Source organism: Vicia villosa, linkage group LG1 (genome assembly GCF_029867415.1).
Source record: "Vicia villosa cultivar HV-30 ecotype Madison, WI linkage group LG1, Vvil1.0, whole genome shotgun sequence".
NCBI lineage: Eukaryota > Viridiplantae > Streptophyta > Magnoliopsida > Fabales > Fabaceae > Vicia > Vicia villosa.
In genome coordinates, this window is record NC_081180.1 from 19,108,219 (window position 1) to 19,134,596 (window position 26,378).

Here is a 26,378-nt window from a genome sequence, read left to right on the forward strand (position 1 = left end):
ATATCAAGCCATTGCCGCATGTTACAAGCAATGCATCTATCTCTCTCCCTTTCATTTCTATAGCCCGTTTCTCTTTTTTGTTTTTTTCTTTGTCTCAAAGACTCTCTGTCTAAGAATTTGCTTCCACTCCAAAATAAATAATCTATTTTAAAAAAATATTAATTTTAAATGATTAAGTCATTTTTAATATATAATACAACTTTAACGATTATTTTTTTATTGTAAATTTTAATTCAATATTGTTTATATAATTTTCAATTCAATATATTTCACTTTATAATTATAATTAAAAGTAATGTTTTAAAAAATAACCGGAGATCGAACTGGTGAAGCTTCTGGTTTGAAGTTAAATTTGTTCAATTGATTAAGCCTATGGTCGAACTGTTTTTTTAAAAACTAATAATATGAAACTAATTTTTGATTAGTTATTTCACACATATCATATATTCGTAACCTTATAAAATAAATATTTCAAAAATTAATTACAAACTCAATATAACAATATCGATAGTACATATAATAACACAACATAGTTGTACACTTCATTTCAACCTTCATTTAAAAATAATTTAAACAAATTAAAAAATTATAATAAAATAAGTTAAACTAATTCAAACCAAAAATAAAATAATAGAACATAATAATTAAAATAAAGTTCAAATAATTAAGAATACCTAAATTAAAAGAGAGTACAAAAAATAAACAATACAATACAATACACTTAATTAAATAACAAAAAGCAAATTCGAGTTAAACTACGACAAACATATGATAAAATGTGGTTGAAAGAAAAACTATAATGTAGTGAGTGACAAAACTTAGAAATTTGTATGTTTATAATAAAAACACATAACTTTTGTTTGTGATTGGAGAATGTATGTTATGTTTTTATATTTACATATTAAACTAAAAAAATAAAATAAAAAGACTAATTTGATGATTTTTTTGAACCTGATGGTTTTATAAAACCGGCTCCGTTTCTATGGTTCGAATGGTTTTGAACGGTTCAATTTAGTTTTTTCGGTCCTACTCCGGTTTTGACCCACTAGCGGTTTTAAAAGATTGACCCAACCAGATACATCACCGATTCATGGTCCAACCGGTTGAACCGGCCGATTCGGTCCAATTTTTAAAACATTGAATAAAAGTGAATACACCCATACATAATAATAAAAAACACCCCAAAATTCAATTACTATAAGAAATACCCTCTTCTCTCTTAATGTCTCTTAATTCCGGGCAACATAAGTGTTACTTTTTTGATTTATTTCTAGTGTTATTAATTCGATTTATTTATGTTGTTGAATAATAGTTGTGCAACAGTCTCACAATTTTTCTTCAATGGTGAGTGCCTCTGTATATAGTCCCAAAAATTAGACCGTTGAGAAGGACAAGATGTCGCTTTCCATAACAGTTGACATAACGGAAGAGATTTCACTATTGTTAGAACTTCCTAAAGAGATTTCTAACTAAGTTATCAACAACAATCCTCTTGATAACTTACACCACAAGACAAGAGAACAATCCTTTTTTTACTTGCACACACTTGTTTCCAACAATCCTGGAAAAACAATCACTCTACTTATTTCCAACAATCATGAAAATAATTAATACACTCACACAATCTTATTTTCAACAATCCTGAAAAATAAGATGTTGATATAAATGGAGATTTTGAATATATATAAGTTTGTGAAATAATTATCACTTTGAGTGATGTATCAATATACTTGATATTCTCTTCCAATGAAAATAATTCACACTTATAAAAGTATAGAATGCTCAAGAGTTTCCTGTTATGAATGATATGAAAGTTATGCAGAAAATTCCTTGAACGAAGGTTAAGTGTTTGAAATGTGAATTTATGAAAAATGCAAAAGTTTGATTGGAGTAGGTGAATTATAAATTGAAATTTCATGTATTTATAGTAGTTTAACACCTCTATGAAACATGGTAAAATCTGAAAAAATTTCATGAACAAATGTCAAGATAAAATGAAATGGTTCCATAAAATGGTGCATGAAAAGGTGTATGATTTTCTAATGTTTTTTCAAAAAAGTATAGGTGCAAATAGATTTGCATAATGGAGAAATTGATTGCACAAGCCAACATATACTTGAAATTTCAAAAAATCACAGTGTGCAATCGATTAGCACAGGCAAAGACTAGATTTTCAAAAGATGCAGTGTGTAATCGATTTGCACAGGGAGATGCATAATTTCGTAAGGGAAATTTTTTGGCCATATAATCGATTTGCACATTGGTGCAATCGATTTTCATGTGTTAAAAAAAAGAGTTTTTATGTTTTAAAAGAGTGACTTATGCAATGGAGTGTTTAATCATTTGGGCATCTAGGACTTTAGTAAAGGTAATCATTGTCATTATACCTTCTTGAAATATATTTGCTTGAGTCCAAGGTCTTGAACACGATGCTTTAATATTGAGGATCATCTTTGCCTTCTTGTTGCTAGAGGTTTATCTTTATCAAAACAATATTGATCATGGAGAAGCTTGTCTTCACAATATGTTTAGTCCTCTCATGGAAGTCTTGATTTGAAGCAATGTTTATTGCAGTTTGATTATCACAAACAAGTTTCATTGGTCTTGCTTCTTCAATTTAAAGTTCTTTGAGCAACTATTTTAACCAAAAAAGTTCACATGTTGCCATTGTCATGGCCCTATACTCTGCATCGGCGCTTGATCTTGCAACTACATTTTGTTTCTTACTTTTTCAGAATATAAGGTTTCTTACAATAAGTACACAATACCCAGAGGTGGATCATCTATCAACGCGTGACCCCATCCAATCAACATCAGAGTATCCAACTATTTGAGTATGTCATTTATCTTCATACACGAGGCCTTTCCCAGGAGCACATTTTATGTATCTCAAAATTCAGACAACAACATCCATGAGTTCTTGGCAAGAAGAATTTAAGAATTAGCTTACCACACAAACGGAAAAAGAAATGTCCAGACGAGTGACTAAGAGATAATTCAATTTTCCAACCAATCTCCTATACCTTCCTGAGTCAGATAGAGGCTCCCTCTGATTGGGTAGGATTTTTACACTTGGATCCATAGGAGTATCAGCTGGTTTAGCGTTCAACAAACTTGTTTCTTCCAAAATATCCATAGCATATTTTCGCTGAGAAATTATCAAACCATATTTAGATTGGGCTACATCAATACCCAAGAAATATAGAAGTTAACCAAGATCTTTTGTCTAAAATTGATTCGAGAGATGTTGTTTCAACTGGAGAATTCCCTGCTGATCACTATCAGTTTTGAAAATATCATCTACATACACAATAAGATAAATACACCATCAGGCTTGATAGAAAATGTGTAATTCAAAAAGGAGTAGGTCACCAAATCATAAGTTTTCTCAAAATCTAATTTTAAAATGAGACAATTTTTTTAGTCTCGTTAGTTAGGTCTAATAACTCATTCATAATAACCACTTCATCAACTATAAACATACCTTTAAGGAAGGCTGACTAGTTAGGAGAAATAAGTTTATCCATAACACCAAAAATCCTACCCACCTAGATTTTAGCAAAGAGACCCTAACAAGGAAATAGGTTGAAAGTCCCCCAACTGAGAAGCAAAATCAACCTTTGGCATCAATGTAACAAAGAAAGAGGAAAAACCATGGGGAAGAGAAGCCAACCGATGATACTAATCAAACATAATCCCAACATCATCCCTATGGAGGGACCAAAGCCTCATAACGAAGAAGAAATTAAAACCATCAGAGCCAAAAATCTCATTACCATCAGACAGAGCAACACACCGACCAATCTCAATTAAGAGGAAAGGAGCAGTAAGACCGACGCGATCCTTCTCTAAGAGAGAACGAAAAAAGACCTATTCCCAACCTAGGTCGATCAAAGAGAGATTATCTAAAATGGTTGAAAAAGAAACTAACCACCTCCTGACGGATCTCAGACATCCCCTTAACCCAAACATCCCCTACCTTAACTGTTAAGATTGCATTCCTTCTAGATGTGCTCTTAATACATGCATGAAAGAAACTGTTGGCATCACCCTCCTTAAATGACTTAACTCTAAACCTCTGAAAAAGTTAGACATCTCCTACCTTAAGAACAGGGACAATAGATCCGAAACAACTTTCTTCCTATTATCAATTTCCCCACTAAAAGTTCACCCTAATCAACTCTCACATCCAAAGAGCTTACCTCCCCTTTAAAGAATCAATTTGAGAATCAAAGTTATCGAAAAACCTGATGGTTCCAAGTTTTGAAAATACATTTGAGAGTTTTGAGCTTCTATTTCAAGAAAAAAGCTTTTCAATCGGTAAACTGAGAACTAGCCCAATTGCTAAGATTCACCTCAGAAAGACAGGGAAGATAAAATCAATGATTATTGAATCGAAATGACTTAAGACCCCGCAAAGGTTGAATTATAGTTATTAATGTCTATTAAATTAAAAATATATATAATTAGAAGTTTTTTTTCTATAAATCTTTTCTCTTTTCGACATGAGACTTCAAAAAAAACTTTAATAAAACTTTTACTATTGTCTTTTTCCCCTTAATTGTCCTTTCCACTTGATGAAAGGAAATGAATGAAGTCTACCCTTTGATTGTATTAGTCCACAGTGCAGTTGGACGGTAGCAGCTTCTATGGTTGACTTAAAAGATGAATGAATTCCTTTTTATAGTTATATATATCACAAGACAATTGATGCATGGTTAAACCTACAACACAAATAAGAGGTATCATAATAAACACAAATAGTGCTGTAGTCTATCACTCTATTCACACTAAGTCGAAACAAAAACTACTCTAGTGAGACCACTATTATTTAACTATAAAACTATAATATATATATATATATATATATATATATATATATATATATATATATATATATATATATATATATATATATATATATACACACACACACACTTTGTAAGACTAAAGAAATAAAGTCTTGATGTGCACTCTTTATATTGTTCAGTAGGAAGGCTGCATCCATCTTTCATATGCTGTTGCTAGCTACAAAAATGGAAGCAAAAGTTGGACTGAAAAAATTGCTACAAGGTGAAGAAGTACTATATAATAAATATCCTGTGAGTTCATTCCATTCAACTAACTAGTATATAGCTAACTAACACTTCATCTTTTGTGTCGATCTACTTATATATTTACTTCATATTTTTGATCCTTTCTTCTTTGTTAGTAAATTAAATCTAAGACACAGATTTATAAGACGGATCTATAATATGTATGCATATATATTATATTGGTTTTGAATAATTGTGCAGGTAGGACTTGGATGCAGTGATCTGAGTTTGAGTCTGAATAATAATAACAACAACTCAGAAGAGCTTATCCAGAACCAAGAACAGCCTATCCCCTTACTCAAAGTCAGTAATCTTTCATGATGATATTTTAACTCTATGCACTCTAGTGAATTTTGGATTGAGACTGTGTTCCTCTCACGGTCTTAGGTTCGAGTCATGCTAGTTGCAAAAAATTTCTATGTTTGATCAGTCTATACAGAATTTAGTTTGGACTTCGCTAGTGAATTTTGGATTGATAATTTTATGTTCCTAACCTAACCATAATTTTTTGTGAGTTGACTTAATTCAGGTAGGATGGATGGAAACAAAGGTAGAGGAGATGAAGAAAGAGAATCAGATCTTAAGATCTATGTTAAATCAAGTAACTCAACACTATGCACTTCTTCACACTCAATACTTAACCGTGATGCAGCAACAGAAGCAACAATCTTCTACATCACCTGATAAAATCAATAAACAAATAATAGAGGAGGATCCAACATCTGAGTTAGCTTCTTGCAGAAAAAAAGGTAGAGTGTCCATTAGGGCACCATCAAATTTCTCATTGGTATGTATGTATCTTTCATTTGATTTGTATTGATTAACATCGTCCATCTATATGTCATTTTAACCATATGAAGCACAAACACCATACCCGGCACAGACACTAACACGTCAACACAAACACAGACATTGACACATATTTTTTCAGAGATGGAAGCATGTACATCACTGATAAAAATGAAATATATAGTGAACTATCACCTACATGTGTATGAGAATGATTATGTATTAGCAGTATAATTATAAGTAATTTGATTGTCAGATGAGTGATGGGTGTAGATGGAGAAAGTATGGACAAAAGACATCAAAGGTTAATCCATGTCCCCGGGCCTACTTTCGTTGCAATATGGGAGAAACAACACCATGTCCGGTTCGTAAGCAGGTAATTCCATTTTTTATATAGGCAGGTTTTATTTATTTATTTTATGTAGTCAAAAGTACATAATGCTGTTCTTTTTCAACACCTTTTGGGAAGAATTGTGGCATATATATATGTTAGGTCGGGTTTGTATGTCGGCGTTGGAGGATAGTTGGTATTATTGGGGGCTAGATCCACCGTCCAAACTGTGACAACTTGTATTTTTGGTGCTAACTGTTAGGAGTCAGAGTGCTCTTTCTAATTATAACCTTTGTGTTCACTCTATCAAGTTTTGTGGATAGCAATTCCACCATATTTGTTTTTGTCTATTTTCTGTCTTCATGTTTTTTGAAGGTTGTCCTTGTCATATGAAAGGCCTCGCTTGAATCTATCATATGTGGTGGTCTAAGGTATTTACAAATGATGTTATCTTCTCTAAAAAGATTGAGTCATGTGTTGAGAAATTAGTGAATATAGTTAACTTATTATTCTCTCCGGTCCCTTTTATAAAAAATATACTTGGGTCAACAAAAATTAAAATATTTGGTTTAATATGTGAAACCAAATACATCAACTTTTATTGATTTGGTTTAATATGTGAAACCAAATACACCAACTTTTATTGATTAAAGTGTATCTTATAGAAAGTATATGATGGAGTTTTAAAGGTTCTCTTACACTTTCTTTGAGGGGATTGGGTTGTAAAACATTCCTTTTCTTAATTTAATATGGTTTAGGTGGACCTTTCTCTCATGGAGCTTTTTAGTCTTGTTGGCCGTTTTTCTTTATTTGTGAATGCAAGATTAATATTCCATTCTTCTCTTTATATAGTGAATATTAGACATGAATTTAATTTACCTGTAAAATGGCGCATTCTTCTCTTTAAATAGTAAAGGAGGGTTATACCCGCTTGTGAAATGTGGTGCATCGTGGCGGGGATTGTCAGAATGATTAGGATGGTGTGTGCTGAGTTAGACGTTGGAAGTGATGATTGAATATGAGTTTAAGGTGTTTTGATGAAGACGAAAATTGCTTAGGTTTTTTTAATAGAACGAAGATGAAACGAGGAGTGTTAGAAAGATAAATGAAAGGTTAGAGTTTAATTATGTGAAATATTGATACAAAAGAATTAATTTAAAATTAAAAAGAATTTAAAAGCACCATATTAATTATGATAATTTTCTACAAATGATATATATTACTCTTCGGTTGGATAAAATAATCGAAGAAATAGATCAATTAAAAAATAAAAAATTAATAGAAAAGTGAGGTAATTTGAAACAATGAGACATTAATAATTTAAGGAAATAAATATTTTTATTGTAAACACTTAATTCAATTTTTTTTATATCAATAATATTCTTTTCCATTCTTCTCCTTATATAGTGAATATTAGAGATGAACTTAATTTACATGTAAAATGACGCATTCTTCTCTTTATATAGTAAAGGCGGATTATGCCCGCTTCATGTGAAATGTGGTGCATCGTGGCGGGGATTGTCGGGATGATTAGGACGGTGTGTGATGAGTTAGACGTTGGAAGTGATATTGAATATGAGTTTAAGGTGTTTTGATGAAGATGAAAAATATTGCTTAGGTTGTTTTAATAGAATGAAGATGAAACGGGGAGTGTTAGAAAAATAAATGAAAGGTTAGAGTTTAATTATGTGAAATATTGATAAAAAAAAACTTTTTCGTAGTGTTTAAGAGACAAAGACGCAATGAATTAATTTAAAATTAAAAAGAATTTAAAAGCACCATATTATTTATGATAATTTCCTACAAATGATATATATTACTTTTCGGTTGGATAAAATAATCGAAGAAATAGATCAATTAAAAAATAAAAAATTAATAGAAAAATGAGGTAATTTGAAACAATGAGACATTAATAATTTAAGAAAATAAATATTTTTATTGTAAACACTTAATTCAATTATTTTTTATATCAAGAATATTCTTTTCCATCCAACATATTAATTTCTCTATTCAAAATAAATAAAAAAATGGAAGGAAAAAAAAGGAGTCAACTGAATAAATGTAACGTGGGGTTCATGAAAGATCTATTTCCTCGGTGTTAAATAAAACCAAGAGAATACCCAATATATCTTAGTCATTTAACTAACGTAGTGAAAATTTTATCTAAAATATGTTATTTATAGTAGTGTTGAGTTTACTGAAAGATGTAGAACACGTATGAATTATATTTTTTAAATGGTTGTTTTTTTTTTTTTTTTTTTTTGATGTGAACAAATGGTTGTTGTTAATGTTAAGTAATTCAAAAGTATAAATTTTATAGAGAAAATAAATTTTTAATACATTATGTTTTGTGCAACATTTTGAAGTCAATATTTTTCTCAAGTTTTTTATTTTTTATTTATTTTATCATGTCTTTCAACACATTATGTTTTGTGTAACATTTTGAAGAAAGTTGACATTCACACTCACCCACCATATAAATCTGTGAGCTAAACTCTTTTATAATGCTGTATAAAATACATATTAGTAATATCTCAAGCTAGTCTTCACCACATTATATACATTTACTTTGTAACAGGTTCAAAGATGTTCGGTTGATGAGACAGTTTTCATCGCAACCTATGAAGGAAATCATAACCATTCCCTTCCACCAGAAGCCAGGTTGACAGCAAACACAACATCAGCAGCATTAAGCATGTTTCTCTCTGGTTCAACCACCAGTTTACATGGCAGCACTATCTCAAATCCATGCCTCTTCTCTCCATCACCATCATCCTCATCATCATCTAGTATTTCTTCCACCTCCACTGGCTTGTCTACTTACTATTCATATGCATCATCATGTCCCACAATAACATTGGACTTAACTCAACCCTCTACCAACTTCTTCAAATCTCAAACACCTATTTATCCAAACCAGTACTACAATCATCAATCTCAAGAGGGATTGTGTTTGTCTTCTAAGCTTTCAAATGCCATGATACCAGAGAAAAACGTTCCCTTGATGGATGGTGTGATTGCAGCTATAATAAAGGATCCTTCTATTAAGGCAGCATTAGATGCAGCTGTTTCTTCACTCACTGGAGTAGTGTTGCATCAGTGATCAAATAGTTTATACTTGGTTGTAATTATTGTCAATAAATTAAACTTGCATGTTTAATTTGAATACATGTTTCCTAACACATATAAACGAGTTCTTGTTATCTACCTCAAATTGAATATATATTATACCAATTTGTAACCATGTTTTATGAAATGGTGGCATGGCAAGTAGTATAACTTTCCTAGGGTAGGCAAATATAGTGAATCTATCCATTGAAAAAATTACACTTATCTCCGCAGAGGTTTGTTAAAATGCCACAGACACGGAATCTAATTTTAAAATATCCAATAATTTATTATGGATATACATATACCATTGCAACCCGTGTTTTAAAAATCGGACCGGTCAGTCGGACCGGTTGAACCGGGAACCGGCCAGGTAATCGGTCTAGTTTGATTGTTAGATCAAATATGTCATTGAACCGGTGTGAATCGGTCAAAACCGATGTAAACTGGTAAAACCGAAAAAACCGACGGTTTTCCAGAACCGGTGGTTTAAATGCATTTTTAATTTTTAATTTATTTTAAATACTTAAAACAACATTATTTTAATTATTTTAATGAAAAATTAAAATAAAAAATAAAAATAAAAATAAAAAAATAAAAATAAATAAATATAAAGATATTTCGATGTGTTTAATTTTGTTGTAGATGATTTTGATATTGAAGAAGGAGATACCAACATTGAAATAATTTTTTCTTTGAAATTAAATTTAATAGACAATGAAGTTACTTTTTATAACTTATTCAATTAGATTATTTTGCAATTAAATTTTGTTTGCAAATATACACTTTGTAATTTTGTACTATTTTATTATGTTTTTTTTGAAAGCAAGAGATATATTAAAAGGAGAACAAAGGGTTCCCCAACCCATGTACAAAATACACGGCACAAAGCCTACAACGAACAATATTACAACCAATTACAATTACGACATGAAATACAAAGGATCTTTGTAAAAATCGTAAAAACAACAATTGGAATGTGTAATATTGCCATAAGAAGACCACCTCCAAACCAAAAATTTGATGCTCCAAACCATATTATTTATGTTCCACACTTCCTCCCTAAAACAAAAAGTATTCCTAGTTAACCAAATTATCCAAGCTGTGGCTAACCAAAGCACCCCCAATTTGCCGCTTTTGAACTTTTTACTACGGCTCAAAGAATGCCAATTCACAAAAAAAGATGCACATTCTTCCTCCATCCAACCCGGAAATCCCACCCACGAAGCAATTTCATTCCAAACCAACTTAATCACATAACATTTAGAAAACAAATGATCCACCTCTTCCACATGAGCTTCACAAAAAATGCAATTTAAATTACTAAAAGGGATATCTATACCTCTATACACCAATAAATCTTTGGTAGGTAACCTATTCAAAAAGAGCCTCCAACCAAACGCTTTTATCTTATACAGAACATCCGTTTTCCACAACAAATTAAAAGCCTCATCACCCTTTGCCGGAGGGCCATAAGGGATACGCCTAGAAGCATACAAATCATAACAAGAAGCAACCGAATAACCTTTTTCCAAATCCAACATCCAAACCACACAATCCTTCGAAGAATTAACACTACCAAAAGAGTCCAAAAGATTCTTCAACACCAAAAGAGAGTTTAAAAAGACCACATCCCTACCCGCAACCGGAATACCAAGGTCCCCCCACTTCGAGCAACCATTGTTCCACTCACCCATAACCGCTACCGAAACTTTTTTCAAAGAAGAAGCCAAAAAAAGATCCGGAAAAACCTCCTTTAAAAAACAATTGTTCAACCAACAAGACTCCCAAAAAGGGGTATTATACCCATTTCCAACAATGAAATTGCAAGACGATACAATGGGATCAATATCTAAAGAATTAGAATAAACACTACTAACCTTTAAAATATCTCTCCACCAAAAAGAAGAGGAAGCAAGTTTGTGAGCATCTCCATCACAAATAATTTGCAAGCACAAATCACCGTACCGGGCCTTTAACACATCTAACCATAAAGACTTATGACCTTGAGCTATCCTCCACCTCCACTTGTTCAAAAGAGCCAAATTGAACTCGGCAATATTTTTAATCCCTAGCCCACCTTTCTCGAAAGGGAGAGTCACACCTTTCCAACCAACCCAATGAATAATCCGATTATCACCCCCACCTCCCCATAGAAAATTGCTTTGGATCGCCGTTATCGCTTTTACCACCCTAGCCGGCATTTTATAAAAGGACATAGTAAAGATAAATAACGGACTCAAAATAGACTTTAAAAGAGTTAACCTCCCTCCGAGATTTAGAAATCTAGCCTTCCATCCGGATAATTTCTTTTTCAATTTCTCCATTAAAGGAGCCCAAGTCGCTTCCTTCCTAGGATTGCTACCAATAGGAATACCAAGAAACAAAAAATTGTTGTCTTCAACCCTACAAGAAAGATAAAAAGCCGCGGCATCCAAAAAATGAGAAGACACATTAATACCAATCAACTTGCTTTTGTGAAAGTTTATACCAAGACCCGACACAATTTCGAAGGATCTCAAAACAATCTTTAAAGCCTTAACATGTTTCCAAGTCCCCGTTCCGACCAACAAAGTGTCATCCGCAAATTGAAGAATGTCCACCTCGCATCTACTTTTAAAATCGAAAGCCTCAAAATCACCAATCTCTATAGATTTTCTAACCAATCTCGTGAGGGCCTCCGTCACCAAAACAAAAAGAAAAGGAGATAACGGATCTCCTTGTCTTAAGCCTCTATTAACAACAAATTCCTTTGTTGGACTACCGTTAACCATCACCGACATATTACTTTTGAAAATCAATAAATCCATCCACTTCCTCCATTTAGCTCCAAACCCCATTTTGACCAAAAGATATCGAAGGAAGTTCCACGATACTTTGTCATACGCCTTTTCGAAGTCTACTTTGAAAAGAAGACAAGAACCTCCTTCCTTTCGGGCAAAGTCAACCACCTCATTGGCCACAAGCACTCCATCAAGCAATTGTCTACCCGGAACAAAAGCACTTTGACAATGCGAAACAACCGAATTCAACACATGTTTCAATCTTCCCGCCAATAATTTTGCCACCACTTTATACATACACCCCACCAAACAAATCGGCCTATAATCATCCAAACATAACGGACTTGAACCTTTCGGAATCAAAGCTAAAAAGGAAGAAGTGATTACCTTAGACAATTCGCCTCCATTAAAAACATGTTCAAAATACCTCAAAAAATCCTTTCTCAAAAAAGGCCAACACTTTTTAATAAAAAGGAAAGAGTAACCATCCGGACCCGGGCTTTTAGAACCACCACAACAATTAATAGCCTCCAAAATTTCCTCTTCTTGGAACTCTCTCTCGAGCCAACCTTTCTCCTCCTCACCAATGCAATCAAAAGAAATCCCATCAAGCCTAGCATTGCCCTCGTCAAAGCCATGAAATTTGTTAGAAAAATGATGAACAACTTCCTCCTTAATCCCATCCACCGAATCTAGCATGCCTCTAGATGAATTAATAGGACCAATGTGATTATGATTCCTATTATCCTTCATAACTTTGTGAAAAAGGCCGCTATTGGAATCCCCCTCCTTAAGCCATCTCAATCTAGATTTTTGAACAATCATATTCTCTTTGATTCTCAACCTTGTCCAAAACCTACTAGTTGCCTCCTTTCTCCCTTTAATTATATCGGGGTGTAGATCTTCCGCTTCCACTTCCAACCTATCATCACCAAAATTAATGTCTCTCACTCCTTCCTCTATTTCCAACTCAATCTTGCCAAACACCTCTTTATTCCACCACTTTATTCTATTCTTCAAACGTAAAAGTTTCTCTTTCAAAACATAATCTCCTCTCCCTTCCACCTTAATATCATTCCACTCCTTTTCAACAAAGGGGTAAAACGAAGCTAAAGAAAACTATTATGTGTGATACCTATGTTTAAAATTTGAATTTAAATTATGAACTTGTGAATTTATTTAGGATATTATATTTTTTTTAAAATTTAAGTGTCAGTTATATATTGTAGAGACTGAATCATCATGTTCGACATATTTTATACTTATATAGTTTTGCTATAACGACCGGTTTATTCAACTGAGTTATCCGGTTTAGTCATGCGGTTCGACCAGTGACCCAGTGGTTCGACCAATAAACCAGTGACCCAGTACTCTCACCAGTTTGATGCCCGGTCTGGTTTTTAAAACACTGATTACAACAAATAATAAATTTTATATATAATAAAGTTTTCATCTAAGTCCATATCTAACTGAAGCCTAAATTAGAGGCGTGTTATATTTTAATTTTATATAAAAAAAATCAGTTGAGTTGTCAACTGATAGGAAAAATCTTCAAGAAATACGCCTTCGATTTCCATTAACTACACTTTTTAATTTTATTTAAAAAAATACTATATATATCTTCTTGGTTGAGTTTAAAATCAATAGAAAATGTATTTCACTTGGCGTTCAGTTTTTTTTTAATTTTAAAATGGGAGTTATTACATCAATGGGATGACAACTCACAGCCGATAAGAAATCCCTTTAGTTTTTTTAATTAAAATTATGGCATCCTTTTCTCTCGGTTGGGGTAACAACTCACAAGTAAAGTATTACCTATTACTTTGGTTTAACCACTCAATCGAGGTGGAAAATCAAATACATTTGTATTTCCATAATAGAGACAGTTTTCAAAACATACCGCTATTTTCAATTCCCCTTTTAAATCAAACAAATCATAAACTGAATCTTCATCTTCTTCATCGAAAATTTATCTTCTTCACTATAAACAACTCAAAAATTCATTTATCCTATAAAAGAAACTCGAAAAACATCTTTTCTTCCATAATGAGTTTTAAAAGTTCATCTATTTCATAAACGTGTTTGAAACTCAAAGGAAGCAAGGAAAGAAACAAAATCCAAAGAGAAGCTTCCTCTACCATTTTATTTGTCATCTTCATCACGTTTCTGATACCTAAATGTTTTCTCCATGCATGTAACCAGTGGCGAATCCAGGAAAATTATAAAGCCTGGGCAAAAACTTATGTCTAATATTGGTTTGAGATTGACGGTTCGGATATTCCGATGATGGAGGAACATGCAAGTATGGATGCTGCAAGTTTAAAAAACTCATATTTGGAACAATAGCAGTTGTGTTCTACAACTGCCCCTAATAATACTTATGATAAGTAACAAGTAACAAATAACATTGTTGAAGCCATATAGCTATTCTGTTGTCTAAAATGTAAATTATGCTACATAGCTATTCTGTTTTCCATATAGAACATCAACATTGTTGAAGGTTCAAAATGTAAATTTTTCCTAAAATGACAGTGACACATCTTTGCCAAATACAGTTTCCATCCAAATATGCACTTATATACATATCATTGAAATGTTGGGAACTAGAAAGATATTTGATTTGCATAAAACATAAATGGACTTATTGAAGAAGTCTCTTTCAATATTCCCAACTAACAATAAAAAACAAATTGTAATACAATTAAAAAAGACACTCACATTTGAAGCAGCCATTCATAAATGTTATACTCTTGCATGGTAAGACTTAAATGTTATACTGTTGCCTCTGGTATAGAAAGAAAATTGTCCACACTTGATGGATCCATTGGAAACTCAACATACTCCTCAAATGCACTTGATTTCGTCTCTCTATTATCATTGTTGCATAAACTTATATCAACACCTATAGTTTTCTCATCCACACTCGAATTTTCACGCCTCGATATCGAAAACCAAACTATTCATTTTTTAGGTTACAACTTTCAGCGTCCATTCCAAAAACGGAACTTTCTGGATATTCATTTAAAATAGTAAAGCAAACTTCCTATCTTTTAATTTTTCAACTCATAATTACCGATAACAGTAACTCGTACCTTAAAAGTGATTTCAAGACAGAAAAACAAAAGAACATGGTTCAGGCATTTCACCGAACACTTGGTATGCATAGCACAAAACGATAAATTCAGAAACAATTCTTCACTGATTCATAAACCACAACCCGCAAAAATAATGAATAACATCACAGCAACAATTCTTCATTGAAAATCGAGCTTAAAGTGAAAGAAAAAGAAAAAGAAGAGAACTCACGATGATTCGCCATCTAAACACAATCACTTGATTGTTCCTGTGTGCGTGATATATATATATATATATATATATATATATATATATATATATATATATATATATATATATATATATATATATATAGAGAGAGAGAGAGAGAGAGAGAAAAGTGACTTTAATATTTTGATTTCTTGAGTGAGAGAGATACCACTGCGATGAGATTTCGAGATTCAGGCAAGAGAAGGAAGAGCCCGGGAAGCTGCCCTAGGTCGCCGGGCGCTGGCGTCGCCCCTGCATGTAACTTAGAAATGTTAGTTGTTAATGTTATAAATTAGCTAATGTTGTTGTTATTGTTGTTCAGATTAAAGGTTTAAATATGTTAGTAATATATGTAGTTGTTGATACTATAAGGTTTAGTGAACCATGCATGTAGTGTATCAACTATAAAGGCATTTTCACCTAGAAAAAAGAGCTCACCTAGCGAACATGCTTTTTGGCAGAACCAATAATTACTATCCTGATTTCGCTGAGCGAGCTCATTCTTTATCAACAAACTCTATGTTGCTAAGAATCCTCTATTCAGTTATACTTTTGACATTATTGGATTATTTAACATGTATTTGAGAAGGTCATAAGTCATAGTAATTATAAAGGTGTTAAAATTAAAGTTATCCACTATTTATAATGAACTTGGAGATTTTCATAAGAATATGAATAATCATGAGCAAATAATAAAATTAATTATTTGTTGTCGCTTGTTTAGAATGAAAAATAACAACTAAGAAGCAAAGAAGCCTAACAGAGAAGAAAACATGTTGGTAAATGATTTCATCTAGTGGGTTAGTGTGGTGAAATTTATCGTGATATATGAGAACAGAATCTGACATATGGGCGCATGTGTACAACGACACCATAGGTGCAACACATATATATTTTATATGATCAGTGCATCACAACCACTAACTAATAATACTTTATATGTGTTTAAAAAAAGTCAAATATTTATAAAATTTTAACGTCTACGATTCACTGACGGTGTCAAACTTCTTTACACTATTAGTGTATTTCAATTAAATTCTAAAATTATACCAAAAAATTTAATAAGAAAATTATTTCTTACAATATGTTACATTGTAACTTAATTATATACTAATAAATAAGAATGTCATGACTTAGACTTCTTTTTATTAATTTTTTCATTGCATATTTATTTATTAAGTATTTGTATAATCAAACTTCTTATGTTTCTATTATCTATTAAATGTTATTATATACTATATTAATATTAGAGGTATTTGTATAATCAAACTTCTTATGTTTTTATTATCTATTAAATGTTATTATATACTATATTAATATTAGAGTTGTTATATTTGTATGTTAATTATTAAATTAATTATTTTTAAGTTAAAATATTCATATGTAAAAGATATAGAATTAAAATAGAAATCATTAAAATTTATAATTATATAAATCATAAAAATTTATAATTATATTAAGAGAAGCACTATTAGCATAACACTTAAGTTAAATGAAAGCATCTTTTTTAATGTTCAAATTATAAATAATATTAATATTATTTAACAAATTTAAGTAGATAATTGAGATTATATAAAAAATTAGTAAAAAACTCATTTATAACAAATTATTATATTGTAATTTAATTACATAAAAATGTTATGTCTTAGACCCTTTTGTTTTTTTAATCATTTTTATTGCGAATTTATATATTTATTTCATCCGTTATCCATGGTTTATTGTCATACTTCTCATGTTATACACATGCTAATAGTATTAGAATTGTTGCCCATTTGTCTATTAATTTTTTTTTAAGTTACTAGATGTATGGCCCGTGCGTTGCACGGGATTTATTTATCTTTACCTCAAATATTATTTTAAATAATATATATTTTAGTAAATTTAATTACATATAATTTATACTCATAATAATAATAATAATAATAATAATAATAATTAATATTATGAATTTATATTTTGGTGTTTTCCGTGGAATTTTATAAATCAAAGACAGCATGAAAACTATTATGAATTTATTAAAATCTTACTAAATAAGTATAACATGTTTTCAAATTGTTACCTCCAATTTAAAAATACACTTATTTCCTCAACTCACAGCTTTTTTATTTTTATTTTATACAATATATTTTTATCTCACATATTTCATATTTTGTGGTCTACCATTCTCTTTACATTACATTTAAAATTGAATAATTAATAAAAAAAATACAATCTACAAAATATAATACAATTGAGATTCTGAAAAAGATTGAAAAAAAATTCTTTTATTCTTGTAATACAGTGTTAATATATATATATATATATATATATATATATATATATATATATATATATATATATATAAATATATATATATATATATATATATATATATATATATAAATAATTTTTCTCATTCTATATAATAAAATATTTTATAGTAAAAGGTTTTTAATTCAAGTTCTTAACAAAGCAAACATAAAATGTAATTAAGTTAAAAATATAATCGTATTCAATACAATCAACTTTAAAAAAATATAAATTTTTTAAATATAACATAATATAAATACGTTTAATGTTAAAATTTTATTATAGTAATACTGAATATTATAAAAAAATATATATATCTTTCTTCTTTTATTTTGGTAAGGTAGAGGGTCAAGACCCAAAATATAAATAAAAAAACTACAAAAGAACAACTGGCATACATCTAAATCTCTCAAACTATATAATTGGTAGCATGTTACATCCGATGTAGGATATGTAATTGGTTTGCCAGTTTGTCAATGTATCTATTTCATTCACTTTATGCATGTGAATAATAAAAGCATATGGAAACTTTTATTATGCGTTGTATTTGTGCGATGAGGTATAATAGTACTCTAACCTTCAAGTTAATTTCAATCTTGCCACCCAAAATTTCATACTGGAGTTATCATGGAAGGATACCTACAAACAATAAAACAACAATAAAACAAAAAATTTATCATGTAAAATAAAAATACAAAATACGGTATGTTAATGATATATTTTCAATATCAAACATTGTTAGTCATTTTGACTAATCTACTTAAAAAATTATATGTGTGATGAGATGACTAAATGTAGATATGTGTATGATGAGATGGCCAAATAGAAATAATGAAGGAGGTATTTATAAAGAATAACAAAAATATTAATATAAATATGATTTAATATATATTTGGGAGTTACAAAATATTAATTAATATAAATGTAAATTATATTATATTAATGTGATTAATGATGGTTAATCATACTCCACCGTTTTTTTTGTTAAGATAATATGTACTCTACTGTTTTAACAAAATATATTTAGTAATAATAAAAATTAATTTGGAGTTAATGTGGAGAATTTGTAAAAAGAGTAACTATAAAAACTGAGGATACCTAGATTTTTAATATGAGGTGAATTCATTAATGATGATTAAATTCTATTTTACTAAATTCATAATTGTAATATTTATTATAATCCACCGTTTTATTTTTTTTGTGAGATTTTATTCCACCGTTTTTGCAAAATATATTAAGCAATAAAAAGATTGACTAACGTGTGGAGAATTTAAAATAAAAAAAGGGGGTAACACAAAAATTAATGTTTAATATTCATAATTTTTTATTTCAATTGTTTACCAATTATTAACTACATTACTTTCAATTATATTATTTTTTTAATTTAAATAAAATAATGTTAATCATTTATAACAATTATTTTTTTAGAAAAATAATTAATTAATAACTGAAAAAATGAATGAAATAAGTAAAAAATTTAGTTTTTTTATTATAATTTTAAAAATGTAATGATATTAGAAATTATATGTTTAATTTTTAGATTTGTAACTGAAAAACTTACAGTTGAGTGATTTATAAAAAAAATAAAAAAATAATCCATTAATAATTTAATGGTACATTAATTGAAGAGGTGAGTGATTAAAAATGATTTCTTATTTTTTATTTCTTTTCTATTATAAATTATTTATATAAAAATTTCATATTACGTGATCGACATTATATTTATGTTGTAAATAAGAAAAATAATATTGTATAGAAGAAAGATATGTTTAACTTATATTTTAAAAATGACAAATCTATATTAAAACTTTATATATATAATAAAAAATAAATAATTATTTTAATATATTTTTTCATTAATATTTTACTTTTAATTATATTATTTATAATAGGGTTATTACCATTTTTGCCCCCTGGCATATAGGTGACTTTTGGTTTACCACCCTGTAAAATTTTTTTTTGCAAAATAACCTTGTCAAATGAAGATTCTGTCGTTTTAGACCTCGCCAGCAAATGGCACATGCCATTTGCATATGTGGCATGCTGATTGTGTAATTCTTTTATTTTTTTAATTTTTTAAAATTCAAATATGCTGACGTGTAATTATATTTTTTATATTTTAATATTTTTAATTCCACGTCATATTTTTTTAATTTTTTTAATTTTTTTAATTTTTTTTTAATTTTTAATTTTTATTTATTTTTAATTTTTATTTATTTTTATTTTTTAAATATATATTTTTTTAAAATTATTTTTTTTACGAATATTTTTTTTGCCAAATAAAATACCTGCGGATTTACCTACGGATTTTAAAATACCTGCGGTTTTAAAATACCTGCGGATTTACCTACGGATTTTAAAATACCTACCGATTTTAAAATACCTGCGAATTTACCTGCGGATTTACCTACGGAGTTTAAAATACCTGCAGATTTACTCGCGGATTTTCCTACGGATTTTAAAATACCTGCGGATTTACCTACGAGTTTTAAAATATCTGCGGATTTACCTACGGATTTTAAAATACCTGCGGATTTTAAAATACCTGCGAATTTACCTACGGATTTTAAAATACCTGCGGATTTACCTACGGGTTTTAATATACCTGCGGATTTACCTACGGATTTTAAAAAAAATAAATTTTTTAAAAAAATTATTTTAAAAAAAATATATTTTTTTGAAAAAAAAATAAAAAGAAAATCCACGCGGAAATAAAAAAAAATCAAAATAAAAAAAATAATTCCACGTCAGCTTAGCTGAAATTAAAAAAAAATAAAAAAGAAAAAAAATGCCACTAAGCACGCCACATAGGTTTTGGGCGTGTGTCATTTTTCTCCAAGGTCTAAAAAAATAGAATCTTGAAATGGCAAGGTTACTTTTACAAAAAAAAAAAATTACAGGGAGGTAAACCAGAAATCACCTATATGGCAGGGGGGAAAAATGGTAATAACCCTTTATAATATTATTATTTTGTTTATTATTATTGTTATATATAATACTTAATTATTTTAATTTTTTTATTATTAATATTATACTTTTAAATATATTATTAATATTATTATTATTTTTTTATTATTATTTTGTTTATTATTTTAAGTATAATTATAATTATTATGTTTATTATTATTATTATTTTGTTTACTATTATTGTTATTATTATTATTATTATTATTATTATTATTATTATTATTATTAATAATTTTTAATATAGGGATAAATTAGTAAAAACATAATTAGGGTTGGATAAATTAGTAAAAACACAATTAGGGTTTATGTTTAGAGTTGCTACCAAGGTGACATGTGGCTAGGGTTGCCATCCTGACAACCTAGGATTTATATTAAGTAGATAAGATTCATGATTTCAGTTATCTACTAAATTTCCATACATATTATCATTGATTAGAGATGTTATATCTATTAATTAGTTTTAAGTTACAATACTCATATCGTTTAAAATTAATAATTCACCCTTTTACTCTTCAATGGTGATTATAAAACCAAGTGGATAAATTCGTTCGAATAAACAACAAGTTAGTAAAATTAATAAGAAAAACAATATGATTCATTATTCTATTTTATTAGTGTTTTTCCTATGTGTTACGTCCTCGTACGCGGCTAATAAAGTTGTCCCAGTAAATGTCATTTGTGGAAGAGCCAAAAATCCTTCATTTTGTTCAAATCTTCTCAATCCAAAATCTGGCGCAGACCTTGTTACTCTTTCACAATACACAATTGATGTGACTCGTGCCGATATGACCAACACGGTGAAATTAATCAATACGTTGATCAAACAAAGTGCAAGTAATGTCAAAGCATCAAACCATTACAATTTGTGTTTGAAATTATTTGTTAACGATGGAGGTGCTCTTTTTGTGCTTGATAACGTTCAAAGAGTTTTGAAGGAGGGAAATTATCATCTCATGAATGTTGGAGCAAATGATATCGCAGCTGATATTAATCGTTGCATTAATGATCCTAATTTTAGAGATACTTCTTCCCTTCCAAGGTCCGCAGGAAAGGCATTGCAAGATGATCAAGTTATTCAAACTTTATCAACTTTTTTGATGTCTAATTAATTGATTGCTGTTCAATTCTTTTATGTGTAACTTTAATTTTGGAACAATCGTGCAATAGGTATATTTCTCTCCTTTTATTATTAAATAATACTACTTGAGAATCATTTTCATGTTTGTGAAGACAAGTCTATGCAAATTTAAACATCAAGAATTTTGATTTGTCAATGAAAAAATATTTTTCTTATGTTTAGTTCTAGTAAGTATATTATTCTTTATTTTTTATTATTACTATTTCTTTTCGTCTTTATAAAATTTATTTAATAATTGATCTTTATAATGTATAGAATTTTTTTAATGCCTAATATAATAATATTAAAAATAAAAAAGAATTAGCATAAGAAAGAAACAACATAGAGCACCAACAATATTATCAAACAAACACAACAAACACACATGTAGTGATGTCATTTTATTATACCCTTAAAAAGGGATAGTCTATGGGGAAAAAGGAAGCCTATGTGCAATGCCTACGATTAAGCTACTTAGAGCAACCACATCCATCATCTCCATTTTGATTTTTTAAAAGGAACTCACACAATATTTTCCATTATATTATGTTTTCACATTTTTTAACCAACTCAACTACATTTTACAAATATCCATACAATCTATAAAAAAATTAAAATGGGTCTCATCTAACCCTACACTATACCTAACATTTAAATACAAGTGGCACTTAATATTTGAAGTATGTAGCAATGAATAATTAAATAATATATTTGCAGAGGTGCTGGAAGTGTAGAAGCGTATTCAAACTAAAGAACGTTGGCAAGTATACACACGTTTTTTATGGTCAATTATCCAAAGTATATGACACTGTTACTTTGATAATAGTGTAGAAACAATGCAAAAACCAGTGATATCCATGCTCTTAGAGCATCCACATCCATCATACTCATTTGGGTTCTTTAAATGGGACCCACTTAATTTTTTTATATTATTTTATACTTCTCAATTTTTTAAACAACTCATCTACAATTCTCAAATATCCATCTAATCTATCAAAAAATTTAAAATGGGTCCCACTACACTCCACAATATACTACTTAATGGCTTTATGCAATTTTTTATTAATATTAAGAGTCTAGCTGGCAAGTGTAAATGGTTCACAAACTAACCAACGTCACAAATTAAACAACGCTTATTCTTTCTCAAATATTCATTAATGCTGACAATAATGGCTTTGGTTACTGTGTAGGAACTTTAAAAAACCAGCGATAATTGTGCTCTTAGGCCGCTTAAACGAGTCATATGGTTGCCCAAAAAAGATTACGAGGTCGCGCAGATAGGGTTCCTATTATTCACTCGTCCAATAAATATGGATGATGATGTGGACGCACAGTAATTAACTGACAAATGGCCGGTCAAAGGAAAGAAACCACTCTTCGTAAACTTTATGGTGATCACGTACTCCCATTACTATGTTCTTTGGTCATAAAGCTAGACAATTTCTTTATCCATCCTCTTACTTTCTTAGGAACCTGCGGCGAAATTTTTTAAATGCCCTTATATTTCAGAAGTGCATCTCCGAATGTATTTTTTTGGAAAAAAAAAAGTTATTTCGGAATGCATATCTGAAAACGACTTTTTTTTTATAGAAAAAATGTGACTTCGGAGATGCACTTCCAAAAACACTATTTTTTTTAGAAAATGGTGTCTTCAGAGATGCATATCCTAAATATTCTAATTTTTGGTCTTGGAATTATTGAAAAATTAAAATCAAGGTGAATCAATACAATTAATAGTATAATTAATTGTATTAATTAAAATATATTATTAAATAGATATCATTATAATCAAGATATAATAATAATAATAATAATAATAATAATAATAATAATAATAATAGCTTAATAAATATTTAAATCAACATCTTATTTTTATATATATAATTAATAATAATAATAATAATAATAAAGATATTTATTTATTATTTTTATGATACATAAAAAAATCATTTCATAAACTAATTTTCAAAAACAATTTTATAGTTAAAAAAAATTTCATTTTATAAACAAAATTTCCAAAACAATTTTAAAGTAAAAAATTATTTTACTAAATTATATAAATGAAAAATATTCTTACTATATTACTATATTTCATAAGTAAATTTTGAATTATATAAAATTAAATATATAATTTATTCACTAAATAAAATTAGGACAAAATCTTCTTGTAAATTTTTTTAACTAAGTAAAAAAATAATTTTTTTATTATAATTAATTATTAAAATAATTTTTATATTTTTATATTTGTGATTTTTATTTATTATTTTAAAAAATTAATTAATTTAAAATTTATATTAAAATATGAATAAAGTAGTAAATTATTTTATTCTTACTCGATCTCTTTTATTTAAGACTTTTGTTGAATAATTATTAATATATTTATTTTTTATATAATCATAATTGTTGTGTGTCAATTATAATTTTAGTAATTATTTATATGAAATTTATCAAAAAATAATTAAATTTTTTATGAGTTTTACTTTTTAATTTATAATTGGAATTAGAATAGAAATATCAACAGTATAATTATCATTATTATTATTCATAACTTATAAATTATATTAATTTTAAGATATATGAATTAATCAATATCTCAAATTTTTTAATTTTTTGGAATTTTTTCGAATATGCATATCCGGAAAAAATCTCTGACCATTTTTTGGGTTCTTTCGGATATGCATATTCGAATTAACCAAAATCTCAATTTTTTTTGGTGTTTTTGGAGATGCATCTTCGAATTAACTAAATTTCCAATTTTTTCAAAAATACATCTCCGAATTATCTAAAATCCCAATTTTTTCAAAAATGGATCTCGAATGATATTTTGAGGTTTTTAACAGAGATTTCCCCCATGAGAATGGATAAAGAAATTGTCTAAAGCTAAATAAACTACTATCTAGATCTATAATTCAGGCCCAATAAAACCTCAATAAATACCTTATTCATTCACGAAATAAGGAGGAACATAACACAAATGATCTAATACAAAATTATTAATGAATAACTTTTTTGAAAAGAAAATATACAAAAAAAACACAAATGTTTTATTTCAATAAAAAAACCCAGCTTATTTTGAACAAGCTTAAATCCCAAAGATAACAATTTATTCAGTAAGGAATTTAATCCCACATATTCCTTGATTTATTTATCTAAAAACAGAGTCCCAATTTCCCCAAATCTAACATCTTTGTGCCTAATCCAACCCAATTAATTTTCTGTACATCAAAACAAACTCATAGACATCCTTTTCATCCGACAGAAATTTGGACACACTTTCTCTCTCCAAACACCTCTTTCCCCATTCAATGAGTTTTGGACACTCTAACTTCAATTTGCCCACAGCCTCATAAGTTGAAAACCATTTATAAAATGGAATTATTGCAATATCAAGAAACCCAAATGTGTCTCCCCCAAAATATAGGTTTTCCCCAAGAACCTCTTCTATTTTTTTCAAATTCTCTATCAACTCCTTCTTTTCTTTCTCAAGTTCATCCACCTTTCCAGTCCATATCTTCTTTGCAACCTCATGCACCTGCATATTCAACATAAAATTTGTTGTTGTTAAGAAGTGTGGTTGGGCCTAACTCAACCCTACAAAACCGGCTTGTAGGGTGAGGATTGCCCCCACTTATAAGGACATGTTCAAGCCATATATTGTCCAATGTGGGACTCTTAACACACCCCCTCACGCCCAGGACTAGACAACTGGAGCGTGGCGGGTGGCCCGATAGCGGAAACCATAGAAGGTGGCCCACCGGATCTTAAACGAGGCTCTGATACCATGTTAAGAAGTGTGGTTAGGCCTAACTCAACCCTACAAAACCGGCTTGTAGGGTGAGGATTGCCCCCACTTATAAGGACATGTTCAAGCCATATATTGTCCAATGTGTGACTCTTAACAGTTGTCAACATAATTCTAATAATTTGGTAATTTGGCTCGCAAATATACACATAAACGTATGTGGAATTAAAATTCACACAATGTGCATGCAGTCACGTGCATCTCAATCGTTTTATTTGTATTATGTAACGATTGAGTTGCACGTGATTGTAATTGACAAATTAAAACTAACCTTATTATCAAAAAAATCAGCCCAGAATCTAGCATGGGCTCTTTGATAAGGATCAGTGGACAGCAATGGAGTTTGATCCTTCCAAACCTCATCAATGTACTCAAGAATAATGCGAGATTCCGAAATGGGCTTCCCACTATGGATCAGGACAGGGACTTTCTTGTGAACTGGGTTCATCTGCAGAAGCAATTCACTCTTGGTGTGGACAAGATCTTCTTCCTTGTACTCATACTTGACACCTTTCTCTGCAAGTGCAATCTTAACTCTTACCACAAACATACTCAAATGATAACCCAATAAAACCACTTCTTGCCCCATTGTGAAATGGCTCTTCTGAACAAAGAGGTTTAGGATAGTTGAATTTATAGCAGTAGAAATAACACTCAATTCAAGTTGTATTTAATGTTATGAATATACAAATAAAAAACAATAAAAATTATTTCTTTTTCTCTTAAGAAAATACTATAATCGTCCCTATATAAAGGATCTTTTATACAATGA

At 29.4% G+C, this 26,378-nt stretch overlaps 3 protein-coding genes across 4 annotated transcripts; 2 read left to right on the plus strand and 1 right to left on the minus strand.

Annotated features, from left to right (window-relative positions):
• The first annotated feature begins 4,743 nt into the window (after positions 1-4,743).
• Positions 4,744-9,582, plus strand: LOC131630225 (probable WRKY transcription factor 47). Of its 2 annotated transcripts, XM_058901010.1 has the most exons (6): positions 4,744-4,815; positions 4,994-5,102; positions 5,298-5,399; positions 5,626-5,883; positions 6,142-6,261; positions 8,795-9,582. In XM_058901010.1, the coding sequence occupies exons 2-6, from the start codon at positions 5,016-5,018 to the stop codon at positions 9,317-9,319; spliced, it is 1,092 nt and encodes a 363-aa protein (XP_058756993.1). In that variant the 5' UTR covers positions 4,744-4,815; positions 4,994-5,015; the 3' UTR covers positions 9,320-9,582. The 2 variants fall into 2 exon arrangements, with proteins under 2 accessions (XP_058756993.1, XP_058756999.1); XM_058901016.1 differs by lacking the exon at positions 4,744-4,815 and having other exon boundaries at positions 4,961-5,073; positions 8,795-9,579.
• An 11,695-nt stretch (positions 9,583-21,277) lies between these two features.
• Positions 21,278-21,796, plus strand: LOC131657953 (pectinesterase inhibitor 2-like). The gene has a single exon (XM_058927317.1). It carries the CDS (start codon positions 21,278-21,280, stop codon positions 21,794-21,796), a length of 519 nt encoding a protein of 172 aa, XP_058783300.1.
• A 3,078-nt stretch (positions 21,797-24,874) lies between these two features.
• On the minus strand, positions 24,875-26,196 carry LOC131630239 (probable glutathione S-transferase). The gene is made up of 2 exons (XM_058901027.1): positions 25,878-26,196; positions 24,875-25,336 (listed from the first exon to the last, which is right to left on the minus strand). Exons 1-2 carry the CDS (start codon positions 26,193-26,195, stop codon positions 24,998-25,000), a joined length of 657 nt encoding a protein of 218 aa, XP_058757010.1. The 5' UTR covers position 26,196; the 3' UTR covers positions 24,875-24,997.
• Between the last annotated feature and the right edge of the window lie 182 nt (positions 26,197-26,378).